Genomic DNA, 21,861 nt, shown 5'->3' on the forward strand with positions numbered 1-21,861 from the left:
GCATATAAATTTAATAAGCTTATTATGATGATCTTCCTTGAAAGCAGGTCACACAGAACAAGCACAATGTGGCCCACAGAGCAGACAACCGCATTGCACAGGAAAGAGTTAAAAACCTCAGTGCTCTATTAAAGAAAAGCGGTTTTTTTTCCTATTGGGATTGAATTACTAATTTCACAATAAAATGAAAGGCTTTGCTGGAGAAGACGGAAGAGCTGGTGTGAAAGGCGGGGGGGGGATGCTTTCTCTTCCATCGAGGCTGCCCCAAGCGTTCGAGTCCCACGGCTAAGGCTAATGGCATACGGCTAATGGCATACGTAGGTGCCATTCGTTCAAACGACTTAAGAGACTTCCTCCCTCGGCTGTTAAGGAAGAGATGCGCGCGCGTTATTCAATCGCCTCTCTTCGGCTTCGACGCTTTTTCCCTCCCTGAGCTGCCTTAGCCAGGCCGCCCTGGCGACGAACAACCTTGGGTGGTAAGAAGGGCTCTAGGACCCAGGGGAACACGGGCAGCCGGGCTCTGGGAGCCAGATTGCAAATTCTTCTCCGTGACTCAGTCGGCTCCGCGCAGCGCATAGTAGGCGGCAGCGGCAGCCGAAGCGGAGACTACGGAACAGCAGGTCCGTCCGGCTCGCGGGAACAACGGGTCGATCTTAAGAGGAGGGGAGGGGGGGGCGGCGGCGGCTGGGCGTGGGTAACGAAGAGGACCGGAAGGACCGGGCGCCGCGCTTCCCTTCTAGCTTGGGCCTAGCGTCACCCGCCGCGACTGCCGCTAACGGCGGCTCCTGCCTCCTGTTGTCTTTGCAGAGCGCCAAGATGGAGTACGAGTGGAAACCCGACGAGCAGGGGCTTCAGCAGATTCTGCAGCTGCTCAAAGAATCGCAGTCCCCGGACACTACAACGCAGAGAGCCGTGCAACAAGTATCCTGCACAAGAGAGCCGGGCAGGGCGAATGAGCGAGCGGGCGGGCGGCACCGGAGAGAGAGCGAGGCCCAGCGCCTGGGTCGGTTTGCCGCATGACTCCGACCCCGCAGGAGGCGGGGAAGGAAGAGCTTAAGACGGCAAAGCGGTCGGCTCCGCTTTGTCGTTTCGGGGTGAGGGAGAGGAGGGTTAAAGCCCTGGAGAGGATAACGCCTCTGGGCCTCCGCTAAGGCGACCGACCGTAGCGGTAATCCAGGCCCAGCCTCCGCCTGGCCTGGCGCGGGCTTTGAATCGCGAAGGAAGCCTGTAGGCGGCGGCGGCGGCGGCAGCGGTAAAGCCTTCGCTCTGCCTCCCCCTCCCTGCGCCCAGGCCCGGCACCTGTTGCGAGTCTGGCGCCAAACCCCGTTTTCCTTTCCAAGGCTTGGCCCGCCTTTAGCAGCTCCGGTGTCGGTCGCTTTCGCAGGCTCGCTCTCGACCATTATCCCTGGGCCTGTGTCTCAGGCTGGCCTTAGTGGAGCGGTAGATCCGGCCATCTGTGCCATTGAATTCCTTTCGGAAAATCCCAACTGGCTCCTTTTCTCTCGAATGATCCTTGTCGATCGTTTAGAAACCTGGCAGAATAAGTCTTTTGTACCCTTAGCTATCTCTTTCTTTTGAGACGTTTTAACGTATATCATTCTTGGCCATCTGTGAGGTTCTTATGGTTGGCCCTTCAATTTCATACTGGATCATATTCAGGATAAGGAAAATAATAAACGAATTTTTAGGCTTTTTAAATTGTTTTCTTTTGGTGCATTGAGTCTGAAGGCAATAGAGAAGTGAGTGAAGTGTTAAGTTTCTGTATATAGAAAATAGTTGTAAACTCTGCCTAGCTTTTGGTAAATGCTGAAACTATTCACATCAAAAAAGCTTGCTGTTATTTGTTTCAGACTTGTAGTTTTTACACGTTGGTGAGTGCTATCATGAATGTGCGTGTGTATGTAGAATTTTAGGTTCTAAATTGTTTTTGCTGCTCCGTGAGGTAGATTTTGGTACAAACTAGATGTAAATGCCTCTGCTGTATCAGTAATTATACTGTGCATTTGTTTGTGTGTGCATTTTTTAAAGCCAGGTAGTTTAATTTAAAAAAAAGATTTAAATGCTAATTAGGGCATCTTTGAATTTTTAGTTTTTACTCCTGCTAAATGAAATTCCATTTGAATAGTCTCACATCCTAAAGAAGTAGTTTAAAATGAAATTTAAATGTAAATATGAGATAATGAATACATAGGAAAATACAAAATATAAAAATACCATCTAGTCATTCTCCCATATCATATGGTATGACTTATTTACCATTTTTCTTTTTCTAGCATGTATTCCTTAGGCTGTTGATGGGAATACAAAATTAATAGGATTTTGCAAAGATTCAGAAGAGTATGCTTATTAAAATGCTTGTGCTTGCATAACCATATGAGGAAAGCTGGAAGAGCTGTTAAAACAACTTTGCAAAAGACATGGCTGCTTTAAAGATCCAAAGAAAAGCAATTTATTTGCACTCCTGTGTCATTTCTTTTGAATTTGGTGGATGACCATACATTTTTTTTAGGTTTCCTAAATGATACATTTGTCTTACTTTATGTAAAGTACAATATAGATAGTTGATTTTACTGTTGGGTAAAGTACTGTTTTTTACTTTTTAATTTTATCATCCCAGCATATATCTTGAAAAAGAATCTTTCTTAGCAGTTTTATATTTATTTATATAAGTAGTGCTCAACTTAAAACCATTTGTTTGGTGACCATTCAAAGTTACATTGGCATTGAAAAAAACCATCAGTTTTCACATTTATGACCATTGCATCATCCGCATGGTCATGTGATCAAAATTTGGATGCTTGGCAACAAATTTTGCTTATGATAATGATGCTTATGACAGTTGCACTATCCCAGGATAACAATTAGACTTAGACGTACATACCGCTTTGTCATGAGATCATTAGATCATCATTTGTAACCTTCCCACCTGGCTTCAGACAAGCAAATACAATGGGGGAAACAAGAATCATTTAACAACTGAATGTTTCACTTAATAACTACAGTGATTTGCTTAATAACTATGGCAAAAATTTGAAAAATCGGACGTGACTCACTTAAAACCATCTTGCCTAACAGTGGAAATTCTGGTTCCAATTGTGGTTGTAAGAAGAAAATTACCTACATAGCTAAATTTTGTTTAAATGGATATTTTATTATTATAATATTAAATTGCCACCTATGTCACCTTAAGACTACTCTAGGTGGCTTACAGCAATAAAAACACAAAATAATAAAAAGGAAATTTAAAGAAAGTGAAAGTAAATTAATAGAATAATAAATAAAAAGAAAATAAAGAAAATACATCAATATAGTTAATAAAAAAGGTGAATGAATAGGAAGCAGAGAATGGGGGAGGGGAAATGGAGCCTGTTGTCACATGCCCATAACAATGCATTTATTCATTGAAGGACTGCAGTGTTCGCATAACGACCACAGGTTTGCTTAAGGATTGCTTCAAAAAAGGTAATAAAAATTGGGTCAGTTGCGTGGGTGCCTCAACTTAAAAACCATAACTTAACGATGATAATTCTGGTTTTCATTACAGTCTTTAAGTTCAGGACTATATCTGTATTCTAGAAATAGCTTGGAATGTGTTACATGTAATATGCCCCGTTTAAAAAAAAAATATGACTGTCAGATATGTTGACAAAGCATATTCTACCCCTTGATTATTTAACATAGCGAGGGCCTGGTAGGCCATATAGCAGACTATGCTCTCAAGCAATCTTCTGTCAGGATACTTTGTTACTAAAACCCAGACCTCAAATATTTTATAGTAGACTTGTCTTGAATCCAACCTATTTGTTAGACTGCTTTTCTCCTTTGATTTAGAACAGCTTATTTCTGTATTTTGAGTTGCTTATCAATTGAAAAATTACACTTTATTGTCTGCAGCTTACTGTCATAGAAGACATGCTCTACCTGTTTTTTATCCACATGCTGGATTTATACCACTATTGTAAGTCATAGTGTGATTTGCTTGGTTTGGGTTTAGCATATTAATGGAATCTTGTCTATTATATTTTGTAATCCAATAGATATATATCAGTTATTTGTAGTTGAATAAAACCAAGCTAGTTCAGTATTTAAACCCAATCTATGTTTTTAAAGAGATGTTTGATATGCTATTGTATAAGAGAAAGTTGCAATGCCTTTTCTTTCTGGTGTCATGGTTCAGAAAATACTGTAATCTATATGTATGTTATAAATACACACATTGATGTCTGCTCCAAAGTAACTTCATTTGAATTCTCACCTTTGTAAGGCTGTATAGAATCACAGCATTTAAGTTAGCACAGCATTTTATCAAGTTAGACTTTATGTAAAAGACTAGCTTGCTTTATTTTTGAATTTCAGATAGTAATTTTAGATATTTACTTAGCCTTGCTGAATACAGCTATGATAATATAAGTAGATTGCAGCATAGAGTTATATGATAATTCAGTATATGAACATCATGGAATGTAAACAAAATGTAAACTTTATTAACATTTACAGAGTTCCTCCTGGTACAGAGTGTCTGTACCAGGAGGCAATTAAGAATCAGTTTGTTATACTTTATTACTAACATTTGAAAATAATGTATTACAGGAGATAGATTGATATTATTTATATTAAATTCATTCTGCTTGAAAGTTCTCTGAATATATCTGCCATCTTAAATAGGAGAAGTAATTGAGAAGAATTTTATGTGCATCCAATAGAGAACAGTGCTATACTAAACAGCTGCTGTGCTGTAGTGTTAAGGCATAGGATTGTCAGTGGGGAGACCCTGGTTCTAGTCTTAAGTCTGACCCATGAAAGCTGTATTGCATGTTTTTGGATTAGTCACACACTCTCAACCTAATCTATTCAGAGGATTATTATTGCACAGTGGGAGAAAGAGTTACATATATTTTGTTGAATTCCTGAAGGCAAAGTGGGTTACAATGTAGTATTACAGGCTAACTCTGCCTACAACCTGAAGTTCGATCCTGACTGGCTTTAGGTTGATTCAGCCTTCCATCCTTCCCAGATCGGTAAAATGAGGACCCAAATTGTTGGGGATAATATGCTGACATTTGTAAACTGCTCAGAGAGTACTGTAAAGAACTACGGAACAGTATATAAGTGCTATTGCTATTATTAATTAATTCTTCATAGGAAAAAAGACGCAGAATCATTTTTGCATTCTGTTTGGAACTTTGCCATTTCTAGTGTTACTAATAGTTTTGGGATAAAAAATGCCAGTCATTAGCAAGTAAGAATATATGAGATCTATTTTGAATTAGCTTTCTATAGGCAGTTCTGGTCCTGATTAAATTTGGTAATTAGATTGTTGCATTTCCAGTAGTGGTGTTTTGAAAAAAAACAACAATTTAAATTAGTTTCACTCATATTTAATACAATTTTGCAGTGTTTCATATCTTACATGAAATACCTTTAACAAAACTTTAGAAACTGGAACAACTCAATCAGTATCCAGACTTCAACAACTACCTGATATTTGTTCTCACAAAGCTAAAAACTGAAGGTGAGTTTTGTTAATTTTACCCAGTAATTACATAACTAGACAAATTAGGCCAGAATTTCAAAGGTCTCTAAGTACTTTATTCACCAAGACTTCATTGATTGTTCAGTTCACCATACTAGATTCCACTAAAATATTTTTTTTTATTCTGTGAACAAGAACAATTGCTTAGAAATAAATGGAATTTATTTTCAAATAAATCTGTTTTGAATAATATAATACATGTATTGGACAGTACCATCCTGAATTCTAATAATTGTTAAAATTGTGCTAAAATATCTTTCCATTACCAGGTGTTCTAAAACCCTGGATGTAATCCAAAACCATATTGTTCCTGTTATACAATAAAATAACATTGAACCTAAATGCTACAATTCATATCATTTGATAATGCCATCATAAAAATGTCATTTGTGTCATTTTACATAATTTGTGTAATGAATCTATGAAATAATTTGTATAATGATACAGTAATAAAAAATAAAAATGAATTAAATAGTGAAAAAATAATCCATTCCATTTGAAGATAGTCCATCAAGATCTGGTAAATTGAAATTGAAGTATGCATAATGTTTTGATTTTGAATTGGAGCTTAAAATAGCTCTTGACTTTACTGGAAGTACTGATTCTATTGCAACCATTCTGGAAACATTTGGAGCTTCAACTGTAGGTTGGAATATAATTTTGAACAATCCTGACGAGTGGAACAATCCATTTCAAGCTTGAAATGTTATCTATGTCTCAAATTCTAAATAGAGCATTGTTTTTCAGGAGATACTGTAGTAAAAGTATATCCATTCTTTTGTGAAAACTGCCACAGAAACTGGATGTATATGCTTGGTAGTATATATGCTGTCACAGAATACCTATTTTGTTCTATTTTATAAAAATAAATTTTCTAACTTGCTATTTTTGGTATAATAATCTCACAGGTCATAGATTTTCCTATCAGGTTCCTCTATTAACATAATCTTAGGAATCCCAAAGGTGCTTTTTCAAGTGGCAACTGGACTTTCTGATTTTTCTTTGAAAACATTTCGTTTCTCATCCAAGAAGCTTGGATGAGAAGCGAAACGTCTTCAAAGAAAAACCAGAAAGTCCACTTGCCTCTTGAAAAAGCACCTTTGGGACAACCATGACCTGGATAACTGAGAATCTCCATAGACATAATCTTGGGAAATACTGGCAAACTTTAATATATCTATGGAGTCATACAATTTAATATTATATTGTAATATTAAATAGTGCATATTTGTGTGTGCTTGCACTTCATGAAATCAAGCATTTCATGATTTCAATTGTGCTTGCTCCTAAGTAGGTATATGGAATATATACTGGTAGCCTAAATGACTTTTCTTTAAAACTTATTACAGATGAACCAACAAGATCACTAAGTGGTCTTATTTTGAAGAATAATGTCAAAGCTCACTTTCACAACTTTCCTAATGGAGTAACTGACTTCATTAAAAGTGAGTGCTTAAACAATATTGGTGATTCCTCTCCACTAATCAGAGCCACTGTAGGTGAGTCATGAATATTTATTTATATTCTGTTTCTTTATGCTAAACAAACAAATGTTAAAATACAAATGGTAACAAACAGTTTTTAAATGTGTTCTAAAGGACTGGGTCTTTTTCTTTTGTTCAAAAATAATTGTGTGGGTAATAGATTGATTCAGATATAGGTATGTTAGATGGCTATTATACTATTATAATCATTATTTATTTGATATTTATTTCCAACAAATGTATTCCGAATCTTCTGCTTTTTATTTGTTTCATGATAAAAAATGTAGACAATTATTTTAGCTCCTTTAGATGTAGAATAACATGAAAATACAAATTCCTCATGCATATTATCAGAAAGAATATTTTTAATCTTAAAATATCTTCAGTATAAAAAGTTGCTTTTATTTGATATAGGATCACTGTTCTGTTTCAGGGAATATGATTTGAACATAGAAGAACCTTGAAAGAAATATATGAAAACATAGGAAAGGACTTGTTACAAACATAGATCCAAAGATTAGCTTTAATGTTGTTACCTTGGGATTTATGCTATGGTTTTCATGCAAAATTCTTATTTTTTTCCTTTATAATATTTCAACTTGGTGTCTTCCAGTCTCATTTATAATAAGGAAGTTTTAGTTTGCAATACATTTATTTATTTATTTGTTTGTTTAAATTTCTATACCGCCCTTCTCCAATATAGGACTCAGGGCTCAGGGCGGTGAACAGCCAAAGTAAAAACAAGACATACATACAAAACATACAAAATCTAAAAAACTGATTAAAATAATTAAATATCTTGGCCATAATTAAAACTGTTCCAATTTAAAATCAATTTAAAATTTGACTCAAGCCAGCCCAGCTAGTTGAAATAAATGGGTTTTCAGGGCCCGACATGAAACCATATGTTCTCCATTCTTGTCCTAAATGAGCAACAGTATTCCTGTGTATTTGTGTCAGCAGATCCTCCTAAACATTCTACAAATTCCCAAATCTTTGGGGAAAGTGAGAGGTATTTTGGAGCAAATTTGGATAAGCATGTGGGAATAACAACAAGAAAAACCCTGTTGCACGAACAGAAATTACTTTATATGCTTATTTCATTGCCATAATGGTTTCTACCTCCAGAATATAGACTTTGAGTATCTCTGCTTATCAGTAGATGAGAAAGGCAACTGTTGACCATTCAGATGTTGTTGTATTAAATCAGCTCTATTAGCAATAGTAGAATTGGAGATATATTTGAAGGGTGAAAGTTGATCACCAAAGAACTGCCTTTGGTTGTTAGCTTCAGCCATTGAGCAGATTTTCCCATTCCCAATATTGCTTCCTTAAGTATATTCTAACCCAAGGGTATCAAACTCGATTTCATTGAGGGTCACATCAGGGTTGTGTTTGACCTTGTGTGGGTCCAGGGGGGCATGGCTAGCTCGACATCACTCATGTCAGGGGCGCCTGTGGCCCAAGGGCTCTGCCAGCAAAAATGGGCTCCTGAGCTTTGTTTTCACCTGCGACAGCTTCCTGCAACTCTCTGCCAGTGAAAACAGAAAACAGTGAGCTCCGTTTTCACTGGCAGAGGCCCCATGGGTCAGTCCTTTGCTGTTTCCAGGGCAGCCTCGTGGGCCGGATCTGACCCCCAGGCCTTGAGTTTGACACCCCTGTAAGTAGAATTGCATATGTCATTGACTTGTCTACCGTTAAGGTAATGTTTTATGGCTTCAAGAAATCTGAGAACAGTACAAGGACATTTTTTTGCAGATTAGCTTTCTACTCAGCTTGAATATCAGTCCATATTTATGTCTAAAATGTATATGTGTATATACATCTTTACAAACACAGACATGTTTTATGTAGTCACTTAAAGAGATAAGTTTTTAAATATTTTCTGTTGGCCATTCTGATTTATGTATTAATTTTTTATATTTTTTTAACGTTTATACTATGTGTATTTTATCTTTTGGCTGTTCACCGCCGTGAGTCCTTTGGGAGTAGGGCGGTATATAAATTTAAATTTAAATAATAATAATAATAATAATAATAATAATAATAATAATAATAATAATAATAATATTGTTACATTAAAGCAACTTATTATCAATAACTTTTTTAAATTTCTTCAAACAAATTCAAGGTATTTTGATTACAACCATTGCCTCAAAAGGAGAATTGCAGAACTGGCCTGAACTTTTACCAAAGCTTTGTAGCCTGCTTGATTCTGAAGACTACAATACTTGTGAGGTGAGAGTTTGCTTTTTCTAATTAAATATGTCTTTTTATTTGGAATCGGTCAACTGTGTGGTAATTATTACTTTTACTACTTTTATTTTTTTTCTACCTGAAACTGTGAGGTGGGTTGAGCTGAGAAAGAGTGACTGTATCAAAGTCACCCAGCCAGCTTTCATGCTAGAGGCAGAACTAGAACTCACTGTTTCCCAGTTTCTAGCCTGGTGCCTTATCAACTAAATCAACCTGGCTCTCAGTGATCTTTTAGAGCAGATATGGGAAGATTTTCATTTCTATTTTTTTTTCTCCAGCAACAGTGCTACTCTTCTTTGAAAAGAAGAGGTATACTCTTTTTTTCCACCTGTTAATGGAAATGTATGATAGGAATTAAATCATAGGCAGCTTCTCCCCAAATGGTCATAGTGTTCCATATATTATTAATCTATTTTTGACTTTTTGGTTAACTTTCTAACAATACTTATTGAAAGAAATAAGTTGCTTTTTTTTTCTATAATGGGAAAAAGAAGAAGTAAGAAATGAAGACATAGGGGAAGAAAAACAAAATAACAGATGGAAGACCACGATGAAACAATGCTTAAAAATGATAAGATATCTATATGTTGTATGTTGTGTAAATGTCATATATGTGTTATAATAAAATTACATTTTTTTAAAAAAAGAAAAGAAAAGAAAAGAAAGAAATAAGTTGCATTCGCAAGAAGAGCCCAGCTAGATTAGGGCCTAGCACCATGTTCCAATACCAGAGAGGCTTCAAAACAAGAAGAAAAAAAGCTCCCCAAAGTCCTAAAAATCTCCATAAAAGTAACAGTACTATATACATACATACATTTTCTGCAGTTAGGGGAGATCTTAGTGATTAACTAAAGAAAGCATATTGTTGTAAAAATAAACGTACTCGGCTAGAGACTGGATTAGAAACTTCATTTCTACTTCATTCCTATTTATCTATTCTTCCTTTACGTTAAAAATGTCTTGTTTGATCTTTCTGATCAAGTACTTTTTTATAAGTTGTTCAGTAAATGCAACACATTCTGCCCTTGAAGGTCACTTGAAAGTTACATTTGTACATTTGTACAAATGTACATTTGTAAAGTTACATTTGTTCACCATATGATGACATACACACTGCCATACACACTGTCAACATAACACGAGCTTCACTAGCTCCCAATTTCTTTCCAGGAGCTGCTTGTCACTTTAAAAGACTACATCAGAGTTACCCAATCTTTTCCGGTTTTGCAGACCAGCTTTTTTTTTTGGGGGGGGGGGGGACGGGACGACATGGGATGGTTTTGTGCAATGGATGGGCAAGTATGTGCGTGCACAGTTCCAAAAGGCTCAAGTCCTGGTAGTGGGCTGCAGACCAGGGGTTGGAGATCCCTGCCCTACATGATATGAGGCCAGGTTATTGGCAAGACTGCTCTTCCCTGAGAGTGTGTGCTGGCCTCGCTCTGTCTGATAGGGTGGGTGTCCTTCAGGTCCTTCACTTAAATGTCACCATCTAATAGGGCTTAGCATGTCTTTCTGTCTTTTCCCTGTTCTGTGGATCATTCTTCTGCTGGGGATCTGGCAATCCTCACCCTTTTAGTCTTTTGGAAGTCTGAAGAGGGTTTGTTCTTCCCCCAGGGATTGGGATCAGGTAAAATGGGAGCCTGTGGATGATTTTGTTGGAGGCATCCAAGTGAGATGGCTAAGTGCCTTTTTCTTTTGGTTTTATACTTTTTATAGTTTTATTGTTTCTTTTGGTTTTTATTGTTTCTTTTATTGTTGTTTTGACCTGTTTAGAATTCTGTTCTAAGAGGGGTAGCCATAGAGATCTTTTAAGTAAATAAGATGTCAGCTGTATTTGGAATTCAGCCTGCAGTGGGAAAAGGAGGTAAAATTTAAAAGTGATGATGCGTCTGATATCATTATATGAATATCAAAAAAGAAAAAAAATATCTTGTAGGGTGCATTTGGAGCTCTTCAGAAGATCTGTGAAGATTCAGCTGAAATCTTAGACAGTGATGCTTTAGATCGTCCCCTTAATATCATGATCCCTAAGTTTCTACAATTCTTCAAACATAGCAGTCCAAAAATAAGGTAAGAAATAAAGTTCTCTAGTCAATTCTTTGAAAAGCTTTCAGGGAAGCATTTTAAAGATAGCTAACATGAGAGTACTGTTGAAATTTATTTATTTTAGTTTCTGCAATCATCCATTTACGCACAACTCTGGGTTGTTTACAAAGGTTGAAAAAATAATAGGAATCAATTAAAGCACAAATAGATATGGCCAGGCCAAGCAAACCAAGTAGTGGGCTGAAAGGCCTATGGAATAAGCAGGGTCTTCAAGGCTCTTTTGAAGGCAGACCGGCACAAGGCTACGTAGACCTTGGAGGGCAGTCTCCACAACAGAAAAAGCATCCTCATGTGTAGATGACATTTTTAAAATAGATGGGATCTTAATGCCTACCCTGTTGGATCTTACCAAATGGGCAGAGACAATTGGAGACAGGTGATCTTGAAATATCCATGCCCTGTGTCGTGCAGAGCTTTTTAGATGGTAATCAGCACTTTGAATTGCACTCAGAAACCCAGTAATAACCTATACATTTTTCCTAGCAAGATTTATTTTCTTTGCATAATCTGACTTACTTTAATCTAGGTTTGTGGCCTTGAATATAATTCTTTGCTTTTACTTTTCAGATCTTGACACATTGTGAAAAAATCCCTTTCTATTGACTTAACTGTAGATATTTTTTTCTGAACTGGAAAAGTCATTTCTTTATTGTCTTTAAGACAGTTCGTGTGTCACAAGTTATTCTTGTGACATGTGATATTGAACTGTTTACCTGAAAGGTGTCTAAATTTTGCATTCTGGATATTATCAGTCAGTAATATTTTGAACTTTAGATGACACCACTTACCATTTTACTAGCCCTTAGAGATCAATAAATACTTGATAAAAGGGAAGGTATCCAACCAGAGTTTGTTCTACTAAGGAAGTCTAATATCATAGAGGTGTTCTCCTAATAACAGTATGGCTATACTACAAGTAGTCCTTGAATTACAACAGTAATTAGGCTTGGTATTTCCATCGTTAAGCATATAAATTTAATACAGAAATAAGATGCAAAGAAGTATGACATATGATGGTTGCTTCACTTAGCAACCACAATTCCAGGAATTTTCATTGCTGTTGTTAGTTGAATTTCATTGGTCATTACCCAAGGACAAACCAGAATCCAAGCTTTTTCACGCTTAGTCCCTCCCAAGGCCTGAGCTTCAGTTTTTTCCAGGATAAGGATTGCCTTGCCTTCCACTCGCCTTAACTGCCTATTTCCCCCATCTATGCATTTTTGGCTGCCCTGCACCTTGCCTTACAGGGCAGCAAACAGCACCAGAATTTAATGGCTGTGGTTATGTTTGCCACTCTGCAACTCAGGCTTCTTGGCTCACTGCAGTTCTGGGGCTGCAAAAAACTCCTGAGCCACAGTACAAAGCCACAGCCATCCCTGGAAGCGTCACCTGCCTCAGCCCGGCCCAATAGCATGGTTTGTGCAGCTACTTTAGGAAGCCCCAGCCTGTCCCAGCAAAGTAGTGCAGAGCTGCAGCCACAGCCCAATGCCTCTGCTGACAAGGCATGCTTGCCCTGGCCCTTTGTGAGGCAGCAGCTCCTTTATGAAGGGCCAGGCTAGGCATGCTTGTCAGCAATAGGAGCAAGAAGACTGTGAAGATCAGCTAGGGTGGCAGGGGCCATGAAGTGCAGGGTACCGAAAGAGCCTAAATAGAGCAAGAAGATAGGGGGGTGGGGAAGTTTAAGGGGACCTAAGTGTGGGCAGGCTACCAAGTGCCCAAATTTTGATCACATGGCCACAGGTTGCTGCAATGGTTGTAACTTCAGGGACTGGTTGTAACTCCCTCATTCAGCGCTACCGTAAGTTTGGCCACTGAACAAATGACCGTTAAGTGAAAACTACCTATATAACTAATAAGACTGTTTTTGACATTTCTGAAACTTCCAGATATGCAATATACCCACATGCTTCATTCATAATATTAAATAGCAAGTTATTTTTCCCTTTGCAAAGAGATTGATGTTGAGTTTAATTCTAAGTAATGGTAAATTTATTTCTTCAACTTTTTACAGTAATGTATAATTTTTTTTAACATGTTTATAGGTCCCATGCGGTTGCTTGTGTCAATCAGTTTATCATCAGTAGAACTCAAGCCCTTATGCTGCACATTGATGGATTTATTGAGGTGGGTGATTCATATTTGAAACATATTTGTACCTCTTGCGGATATTTATGATGAATTTCTCTTTTTCTGAATGCCATTTTCCATTGCTTCAAAATAGTCCCATTTGGATTGAAGGCAAGTGGACAATAATATTTCTTTTTTTTTTTTCCTTGATAAAGTGTGGCAACAATTACAAAAAAACCTACTTAAAAAACCTGAGCCAATAACTATAAAAATTGAGAATTTTCTTTCAGTTAATAATTGAGTTGTTTTTCAGATATTTCTAGGGCCCAACTTTTCTGACTTTTTATTAATGTCTAGCCAAACAAATGGCCTAAATAGTATCCATTTCTCTGACTTCCAGCTATGCTGGTGTCTGGTTGATGAGGGTAATAAAGGTAACATCATTTTGTCTAGTTTTAAACTTCCTATTCTCTGTCCTGGCAGGATTGATTGGTATAGCTGTTTGCTTGTAAATAAATGTGTCTGCAATACATAACAACCACTTTTATTTGTAATTAGCTGATCTGAATGATGTTAAACATTAGAAGAGACAAAGCTTCCTATATAAATTAATACAGTTCTGTCTCATCTAAAAGTATCTAACCTGAGAAAGCTTTAGTCATGGTTTAGATTTTATTATGTTTATAATGCAATAAAAATGTCTGCATTGTTGAATTAAAAGAATAAATATTGGTCTGCAACAGTGAGGTCTAGAAAACTCTTAAGTCCATCATTTTTTCCAAATAACATAGACCACTGAAAGAATCATGTTGGTAATATGAATTTTAGTTCATAGTTCGTTTATCTTTCTCTCTTTCTCTTTCTCTTTCTCTTTCTCTTTCTCTTTCTCTTTCTCTTTCTCTTTCTCTTTCTCTTTCTCTTTCTCTTTCTCTTTCTCTTTCTCTCCCTGTCTCTCCCTCCCTCCCTCCCTCTGTCTCTCCATCTATCCACCTGCCCGTCCTTCCATTTGTCCATTAAACCCTTCTGTTCTTGTTTTTTTGATTCCCCTTTAACAGAATCTGTTTGCATTGGCTGGGGATGAGGAGCCAGAAGTACGTAAAAATGTTTGTCGGGCTCTGGTAATGCTTCTGGAAGTTAGAATGGACCGTTTACTTCCTCATATGATTAGTATTGTTGAGGTAACATTTTGCATGTATTTTATAAAATGTTTTAGGATAATAACATTCTTTGAATTAGAGATTTTTGGCAGATGCAACTTTTCCATTATTAAATATATCAAAATGCTTGAAAACCAAATTTGTAATTCAGAATTATTTCTTAATGTCCTACTTACATTTGCCTATTAGTCTATTTTCTCTTAAGAGCACATAAATGTATCTGTTGTGTATTGCTTTAGTATACAGCACAAAAGTATATAAAAAGAATATAAAATCAGTCATTTTTCAAATAGTGTTAATCACAAAGTCATTTCATAAGCAGACAGTAATATATCTAATTACTAGTAATTACTAATTACTATTACTAATCTAATATTGTAAATCCAAATTGCCCTTATCTTTCCATCATAAGAGAATTATTTGCTATAACCTGTAATAAGTAAATCCATAGTTCTTCCTACTGATTCTTTCTACTACATCATTCAAAATCACATTCATATCTTTTTCTTCCCAAAACCACATGGAAATAAAAATAAGAACCACATGGAAATAAAAAATAAGAAACCAAAATAAGATGATAGTGAAGCAGTCCCATAGCAAGTGACGTGTCCATCATTTTCTTCTTCCAGTATAACGAAGTTGACTGCTTCAGACATTTTCTGAGATGTCCAATAAATATATTTTGTTAACTAAAGTTCATCTTAAATTCATTATAAGTATATGCCATATTCTTTAAAATCCGTAATCAATACTCAAAATGCTCAAAATGCAGTATTTATATAATTTATTTCAAATATTTGCAGATAATTTTGTACACTTTAGCAATACATTTTAATCCTGCTCCCACTCCCAACGGCAAACAAATTTGAAGAAAAAAGGAAATGTATTGAGTAAAAATGAGTTTCTTGTTAAAGATATAGCATCAGGTTTATACTGTCAGTTTAATAAATATTGTTTCCTCTTGGAAGGACCCTAAGTATGATATCTGAAAAAAATCTGCATGTAAAAAACTAACTTGCTGTATTTTGTGGAAAAAGAGAATTTTCATGTCAGAATTCTGAAATCACATGCACACACACACACACACAAAAAAGCTGTAAAGAACCCCAAAAAAAGAAATAGGAAAAGAGAATATTGTTATTAGGACATCAGATCCTCTATTTTCAGTGTCTTCCAATAATTACATAGAATGAAAATACCGAGTAGGAACTATCTCCAAAGCAAAGGTGACTCATCTCCGTCTAGAAAATAAAAAAATAAAACATTGGATAAGACCTATGTCATTATTTCAAATGATTCCAAAATAGTAAAATTTATACAGCTTCTGCATCAAAACATTTCATCCTGGAATCCAAGAATAAACAATAAGAATAGTAATACAAGAAGAAAAAGATTTCCCCCCTTTTGGTTAAATACCAAATGAGTTTTACTAAATAAGTTCCCCTACTGAACTCATTTTCTGAGGCAGATTCGGAAAATTCTTTCTCTCTTTTTACATTCTGTTCCCAAACTACTTTCCAAGTTCAACGCAGAACATGATCCTGTACTTCACAAACATCTAAGAATAAGACAAAGTCTTTCTACAGAATGGGAATGCAAACTGATAGGGAATCAATTTCAATTAGATGCTACATCAATTGCAATAAAAACAATTCTTATGCCTAGTTGTAATCCTCTACTTATAACTAGTGACTGTTCAAAGTTACAACGGACTTCGCTGGAGGTACTTAAGTCAAGATTTGAAATTACGATGGCCAGACACACATATATACACACACACAGTCATTTGCAGCATCCCGTGGTTATGTGCCCATGTTTTACGGCAGATTTGCTACAAACTGGAATTTACTTCCTGTTTTTGGCAAAACTGGTCCATACCAAATCATTGGTTTGCTTAATGACCATTGCTGAAAATGTTGCAAAATCAGGTGAGTCAGGTGACTAACCTGATCTACCACTGTCACTACTTAAGACTAATAGTTCCATTATGGTCGTAATTCGAAGAGTATGTGTACATTTATTTATAACTAGCTGAATACCCGTGCTCCATTACGAAACTATGTGATTGGGCTTGATAAATCGACACAGCTTGAAAATTAATGAGTAGTTAAGATCAGCCTCTCCTCTCCCCTTCTCTTCCTCAGCCTTGCCCCACAGAAGCCTATTCTATCCTATCCCCCTTCAACATTACATGTTGTTTCTGTGAATACGCAGATTTAAATACTGCCTGCACGTTGTCTCATGCTTTATTTTTAACATATTAGATTGCAGCGAAAAACCTTGTTGTGAGCTAAGCCATAGTTAGTTATAGCCTGCAGTGATCAGCAATCATTTCTGTAACCACAGCAATTAGGTTTTTAATTATTAGTGGCAACATTCTGAAAATAGATGGCTGCTTTATATTAAGGTTGATGAAAAATTCATTTAATTTGTGTGTTTTAAGATAAACATTCCTAACTTGCTATATTGAAATACAACTAAAAATCCATTTACATTTCAGTATGTGGGTTTATCTGATCGTACAGTGAGGTTCTACTGTCAAAAATTAAAACTATCTTTTGGAGAACTGTAAAGAAAACATTACATCAAATACTGTACAAATAGCATTATATTAATAAAATTATTTGCAACAAATGGGCATGCTTTGCAATTTTATATAAAATGTGCATAAAAACAATGTTTGTGACAAAACACAATTTTTCTTGCAAATTTTAAAAACTATTCTTAGTTGGAAATTGGACAAATTCTACTTGAGTTTAAAAAGTGAAAAGCTGAGGAAACAAATACTGACCTATATGAGAACCAGTACAAAACACTCCACTTTTCAAACTTCATAATGTAATAATAGCAGGCAGTCAAGAAAATCAGTTTTTAATATACTAAATATTTAAAAATTACCAATAAAGTACAGGGCACGTGTGGTATTTATTCAATAATAAAATGTGGGAGTCTAGGAAAACAACAAACAATACTGATTGCTGTTTCTAGGAGAATTGGCAGAATTCTGAAAAAAAACATTTTATTAAATATTGAGGAATTGGAGAGTGAATGCCAAAATATTATTCTACTAAGACAAATCTGCATAAGGCAAAAGAGTTGTATTTTAAGCAGCCAGAATATAGAGAAAAATATTTGTGATCTATAGTTATTCATATATTAAAAACCCATTTTTCAAATTATCCCTATGATAATAGAATGTTATATGAAAGGATTTTAATTACACTGTATTTTCAAATGTACCCAGTTTCTGTTTCTTTTTACTTTCTTGCCATAATATGTAGTACATGCTGCAAAGAACTCAGGACCAAGATGAAAATGTGGCTTTGGAAGCTTGTGAATTCTGGCTGACTTTGGCTGAACAGCCAATTTGTAAAGATGTATTGTATCGGCATCTTACAAAGTAAGTTTATTTTCCTCTTAATATTATATTGGCTTATTTGAAATATATGTGCACGTTTATCTCATTATGTCTTTAAAAACTCTTAAAATTGTTTCATGAATCTTGTGTAGTCATTATTTGGAACATTTAAATTGAGATGGTAATTGTACCTATGTACTTATCCATGGACACATAATAACTTCACACATATTTTTGCATGCTAATAGTTTTTATGAAAGTTGGAAAAGCCAGTAATATCAGTGAGAACTTTCATGTGGCACAATCAGGGGAATGTCTGTTTCTCCATGAAAATACTTCATGCTTTTTCCATACTGTATAACACAACTGCAGACCATTTAACCCTTGTTTGTTTTAAAATGTCTGTTTTATAAACTGAATGTAATTGCTTCTTTTGTCCAGGGAAAGAAGACCTATTTGTAAGGGAGTCAAATTTTCTTTTACCATTTATTTAGCAAATGTGTGATTCCTGGTGGTTAACAGTATAAATAAATTCTCAATCAAACATAACAGGAAATACAATAAAGCCAAAGTATCCATTTCCTTCTTTCTCTGAAAGCTCTCCAGGACAATTCCATCTTTATTAGTTCTTGGAAAACCATTGGATAGAATACATGATAGCTGGCCCCAGGAAGAGATGGGGGCCATCACTGAAACTCCTGTTGCTGCACCCTACTTTTCTAAAATGGTGGATTCATTAATAATTTATGTAGCAAGAAGTATATTAGAAAGATTAATTTGAAAGAAATTATCCTGAAAACAACTGATAGCCAAGCTTTACATGGATATATAAATTAAAACTAGCACTTTGAATTGCATCTATCAACTAATTAGAAGCAAATACAGGGCCTGCAACATGCAGCTAAATTACTATGATTGCTATTGCGCACTAGGTATAGTCCACTTGACTGTGATATGTATGTATGTATGTATGTATGTGTATCTATGCATATGTATAAGAAACATTTTAGTATCCTGAAATGGCATCCAGTGGAATATTTTACATTTCAAATATTCTAAAATTGATAGCTCATGATTTTAAAACATGCTAATTTTAATTTGATTTAAAATAAACCCATGTCTTTTAGAAATCCGGTCTCAAATCTTTGACTATTAAAGTGAGCAGACATTATCTCAGCATTTTCTCTTAAATAATTTTCATGGGTTTGATTGGTATTTGAAAATTTTAAAGAATGTGAATTCCTGCTTATACAGCTTTAGGAATTGATATTCCATTATTTAATTATTTTTTTATGTAGGTTGATACCTGTCCTTGTAAATGGTATGAAATATTCAGAAATAGATATCATTCTGCTGAAGGTAGGAATAACTATACTTTGCCTCCAATACCCATGATTTTTTGAAATTTCTGTACATCAAGCAAAATGCATGTTTCAGTACAGAGCTATATCCATTTTCTTTGAAATTAGCACCTATATATACCCAATAAAACAATATCTTCTGAAAAGATATTGTTGTACTTAGAAGTTAATAACTTCTGAACAAAATACATGATTCTGTGATTTTCTAAGTGAACCAAAGCTGAGATAGCTTCTTTGTGATAAAAAGTTAAACCAATATCTGTCAATTTGATTGCATATTTGTTTTTTAGTTACAGTTTCTTACAAATACAAAATACAAAATTATATACTATGTACAGGTTGTGCCAATTTTGATTCATTTAGAGATTATCAAAAGTATATAATCTGACCAGGTTATCCAAATTTTTGCCTATAACTAAGTGTAGAATTGTATTATTAATAATTATTAGTGGTTTTTTAGTAACATTTTGGTAAGTTATTTGCTACTTTCTACTTCTTAACCATTACAAATTTAAACATACATTTGGTGTTTTAACTGAGCATATCAAAGTTTTTTTTTTTAAAGTTTGATATAGCATAGAAAGGGCCAGGGTATTGCTGAAACATCTCTTTCTCTTTATATTTTGCTCTTTGGTTTGATAATAGGGAGATGTTGAGGAAGATGAAGCAATTCCAGATAGTGAACAAGATATAAGGCCTCGGTTTCACCGTTCACGAACAGTAGCTCAGCAACATGAAGAAGATGGTATTGAAGAAGAGGAAGACGAGGAAGATGAGCTTGATGATGATGACACTATTTCTGACTGGAATTTAAGTATGCCACTTTTCCAGCTGAAATAATGTAAAACTTATGAATATATCTGTGTATCATATTAAGAATTGTTCAGAAGTTAACTATGTTACATGGTTGCATTGTATATGAGATTTGGGTGCCATGATTTTGTTTATATTTAATGCCCCGACTCTTCCCCGAATTAAGGGATTACAGAGTTGTAATTGTTGCTTGCATTATATACTGCCTAGATTTATATTAGTGAGATCGGTAACTGATCGATAAATAAACAAAATATTGATTGCAAAGTTATAAGGGTTTAAACTCTCTTAACAAAAAAATCTGGAGCACTTTTCCCAACTACAATATTTAAAAGACATGTGCTTATGCACTTTTTTCTTGTCATTTAATAAAATGTGGTAGTTTGAAAATGGGCTACCAGACTCCTTCTGAATGTTTTGCCAGCATAGACAAACATACTTCCTCATACAGTGTTTAGAATAGTAGATTGATTTTAAGTCCTTCGTATTTTATTCTTTGTTACAATTTCTTCATAATTTTCAACAAATAGCAAATTTGCTAATACTGCAAAATGAAGTGGAGGGAGGTTTTGAAAGCATTAATAGATCATACAAAAATATATGTTACTTTTCTTTAGGGAAATGTTCAGCTGCTGCCCTTGATGTTCTTGCCAATGTATTCCGCGATGACCTGCTGCCACATATTTTGCCCCTTCTAAAAGAATTGCTTTTTCATCCAGAATGGGTGGTGAAAGAATCAGGCATCCTTGTTCTAGGAGCAATTGCTGAAGGTAAATGATGTTTGAGGTTCATGTTGTACTTCGTTACTATTCATAGTGTGAAAGAAACTATGATAAATCTAAACATGATGCATCACACAGAACATATTCCTGCTGCAAGAAATATGAGAATGAGACCTGCAAGAATAAGTGATGTGATGGCTTCATTTATATGTAATACATAAAATTTAATAACACTTTAGTGAGATACTAGAGAGATAATTCTAAATCTACCTGGAAGAAATTTGAAAAAGTTATTGTGGATGACTAGACTCATTCTAAAATACCAGTTTGTACAGTTATAGAGCTTCTTAGGTACATGGAATGTATTTTAAATTACACTCCCCTACGCACATGCGCCATTGCCTCCATCCCAGATACCTTGGTGAAAACAATAAGTGTTGGAGAAGGACAACCAAATATACCTGGGTTATTGTGGCTCTTGGCTGCAGTTTGGCTGCTTTTGTTTGCTGCCAGTTGAGTACAAAAGAGAAGGAGGCAAATTCTCTGATGGTTGAATTGATACATGCGTGTTTATTTAGATTTGAGTGAATGTGCAAAGTGATGTGTAAGTGAGAAGGGAATGAGTTACGATGAGAGAGAAAAAGGATGGTTTTGGCATTTTCCTCATCAGTACTGGTGTTCCTGTCCTTATCTTTTGCTCAGGAATGTGCAAAAAAACTCGAGAAATAATATAGGCCTCCTCCAGACTGCTTATTGCCAGCTCTTCCTGACAAGGAAGGGCTCTTTAATAATGATGTTCTCCATGGTCCCTTGTGTACCCACCTTAGTCAAAAGATGAGTCCCCACTTAGTTTAATCTAGCAAGAGAAGTTAAGACTCATTTCTCTAAATACTGTGTGCATTCTAAAGTCTAGAAGCAGGAAAAAAATAGGGGAAGTAATTTTGTTTCTTTCCAATTCCACATCAGAATTGTTTTCAACTAGGTTATTTTTCAGTATCTTGATC

General features: G+C 35.5%; 1 protein-coding gene across 1 annotated transcript in view; it reads left to right on the plus strand.

The window, feature by feature from the left end:
• The first annotated feature begins 557 nt into the window (after positions 1 to 557).
• The window catches only part of TNPO1 (transportin 1), a 42,691-nt gene continuing 21,387 nt past the window's right edge, over positions 558 to 21,861 (plus strand). Inside the window, exons 1-12 of the mRNA XM_070938808.1 lie at positions 558 to 620; positions 808 to 921; positions 5,437 to 5,512; positions 6,883 to 7,032; positions 9,149 to 9,255; positions 11,210 to 11,343; positions 13,422 to 13,503; positions 14,502 to 14,624; positions 17,885 to 18,003; positions 19,260 to 19,320; positions 19,968 to 20,136; positions 20,753 to 20,905. Of these exons, the coding sequence (XP_070794909.1) occupies positions 817 to 921; positions 5,437 to 5,512; positions 6,883 to 7,032; positions 9,149 to 9,255; positions 11,210 to 11,343; positions 13,422 to 13,503; positions 14,502 to 14,624; positions 17,885 to 18,003; positions 19,260 to 19,320; positions 19,968 to 20,136; positions 20,753 to 20,905 (1,279 nt within the window). The 5' untranslated portion in view covers positions 558 to 620; positions 808 to 816. The remainder of the gene's footprint in view (positions 621 to 807; positions 922 to 5,436; positions 5,513 to 6,882; positions 7,033 to 9,148; positions 9,256 to 11,209; positions 11,344 to 13,421; positions 13,504 to 14,501; positions 14,625 to 17,884; positions 18,004 to 19,259; positions 19,321 to 19,967; positions 20,137 to 20,752; positions 20,906 to 21,861) is intronic.

The sequence above is a fragment of the Pituophis catenifer genome, unplaced genomic scaffold (assembly GCF_029215685.1).
Source record: "Pituophis catenifer annectens isolate HBS135680 unplaced genomic scaffold, rPitCat1.0.hap2 SCAF_2, whole genome shotgun sequence".
NCBI lineage: Eukaryota > Metazoa > Chordata > Lepidosauria > Squamata > Colubridae > Pituophis > Pituophis catenifer.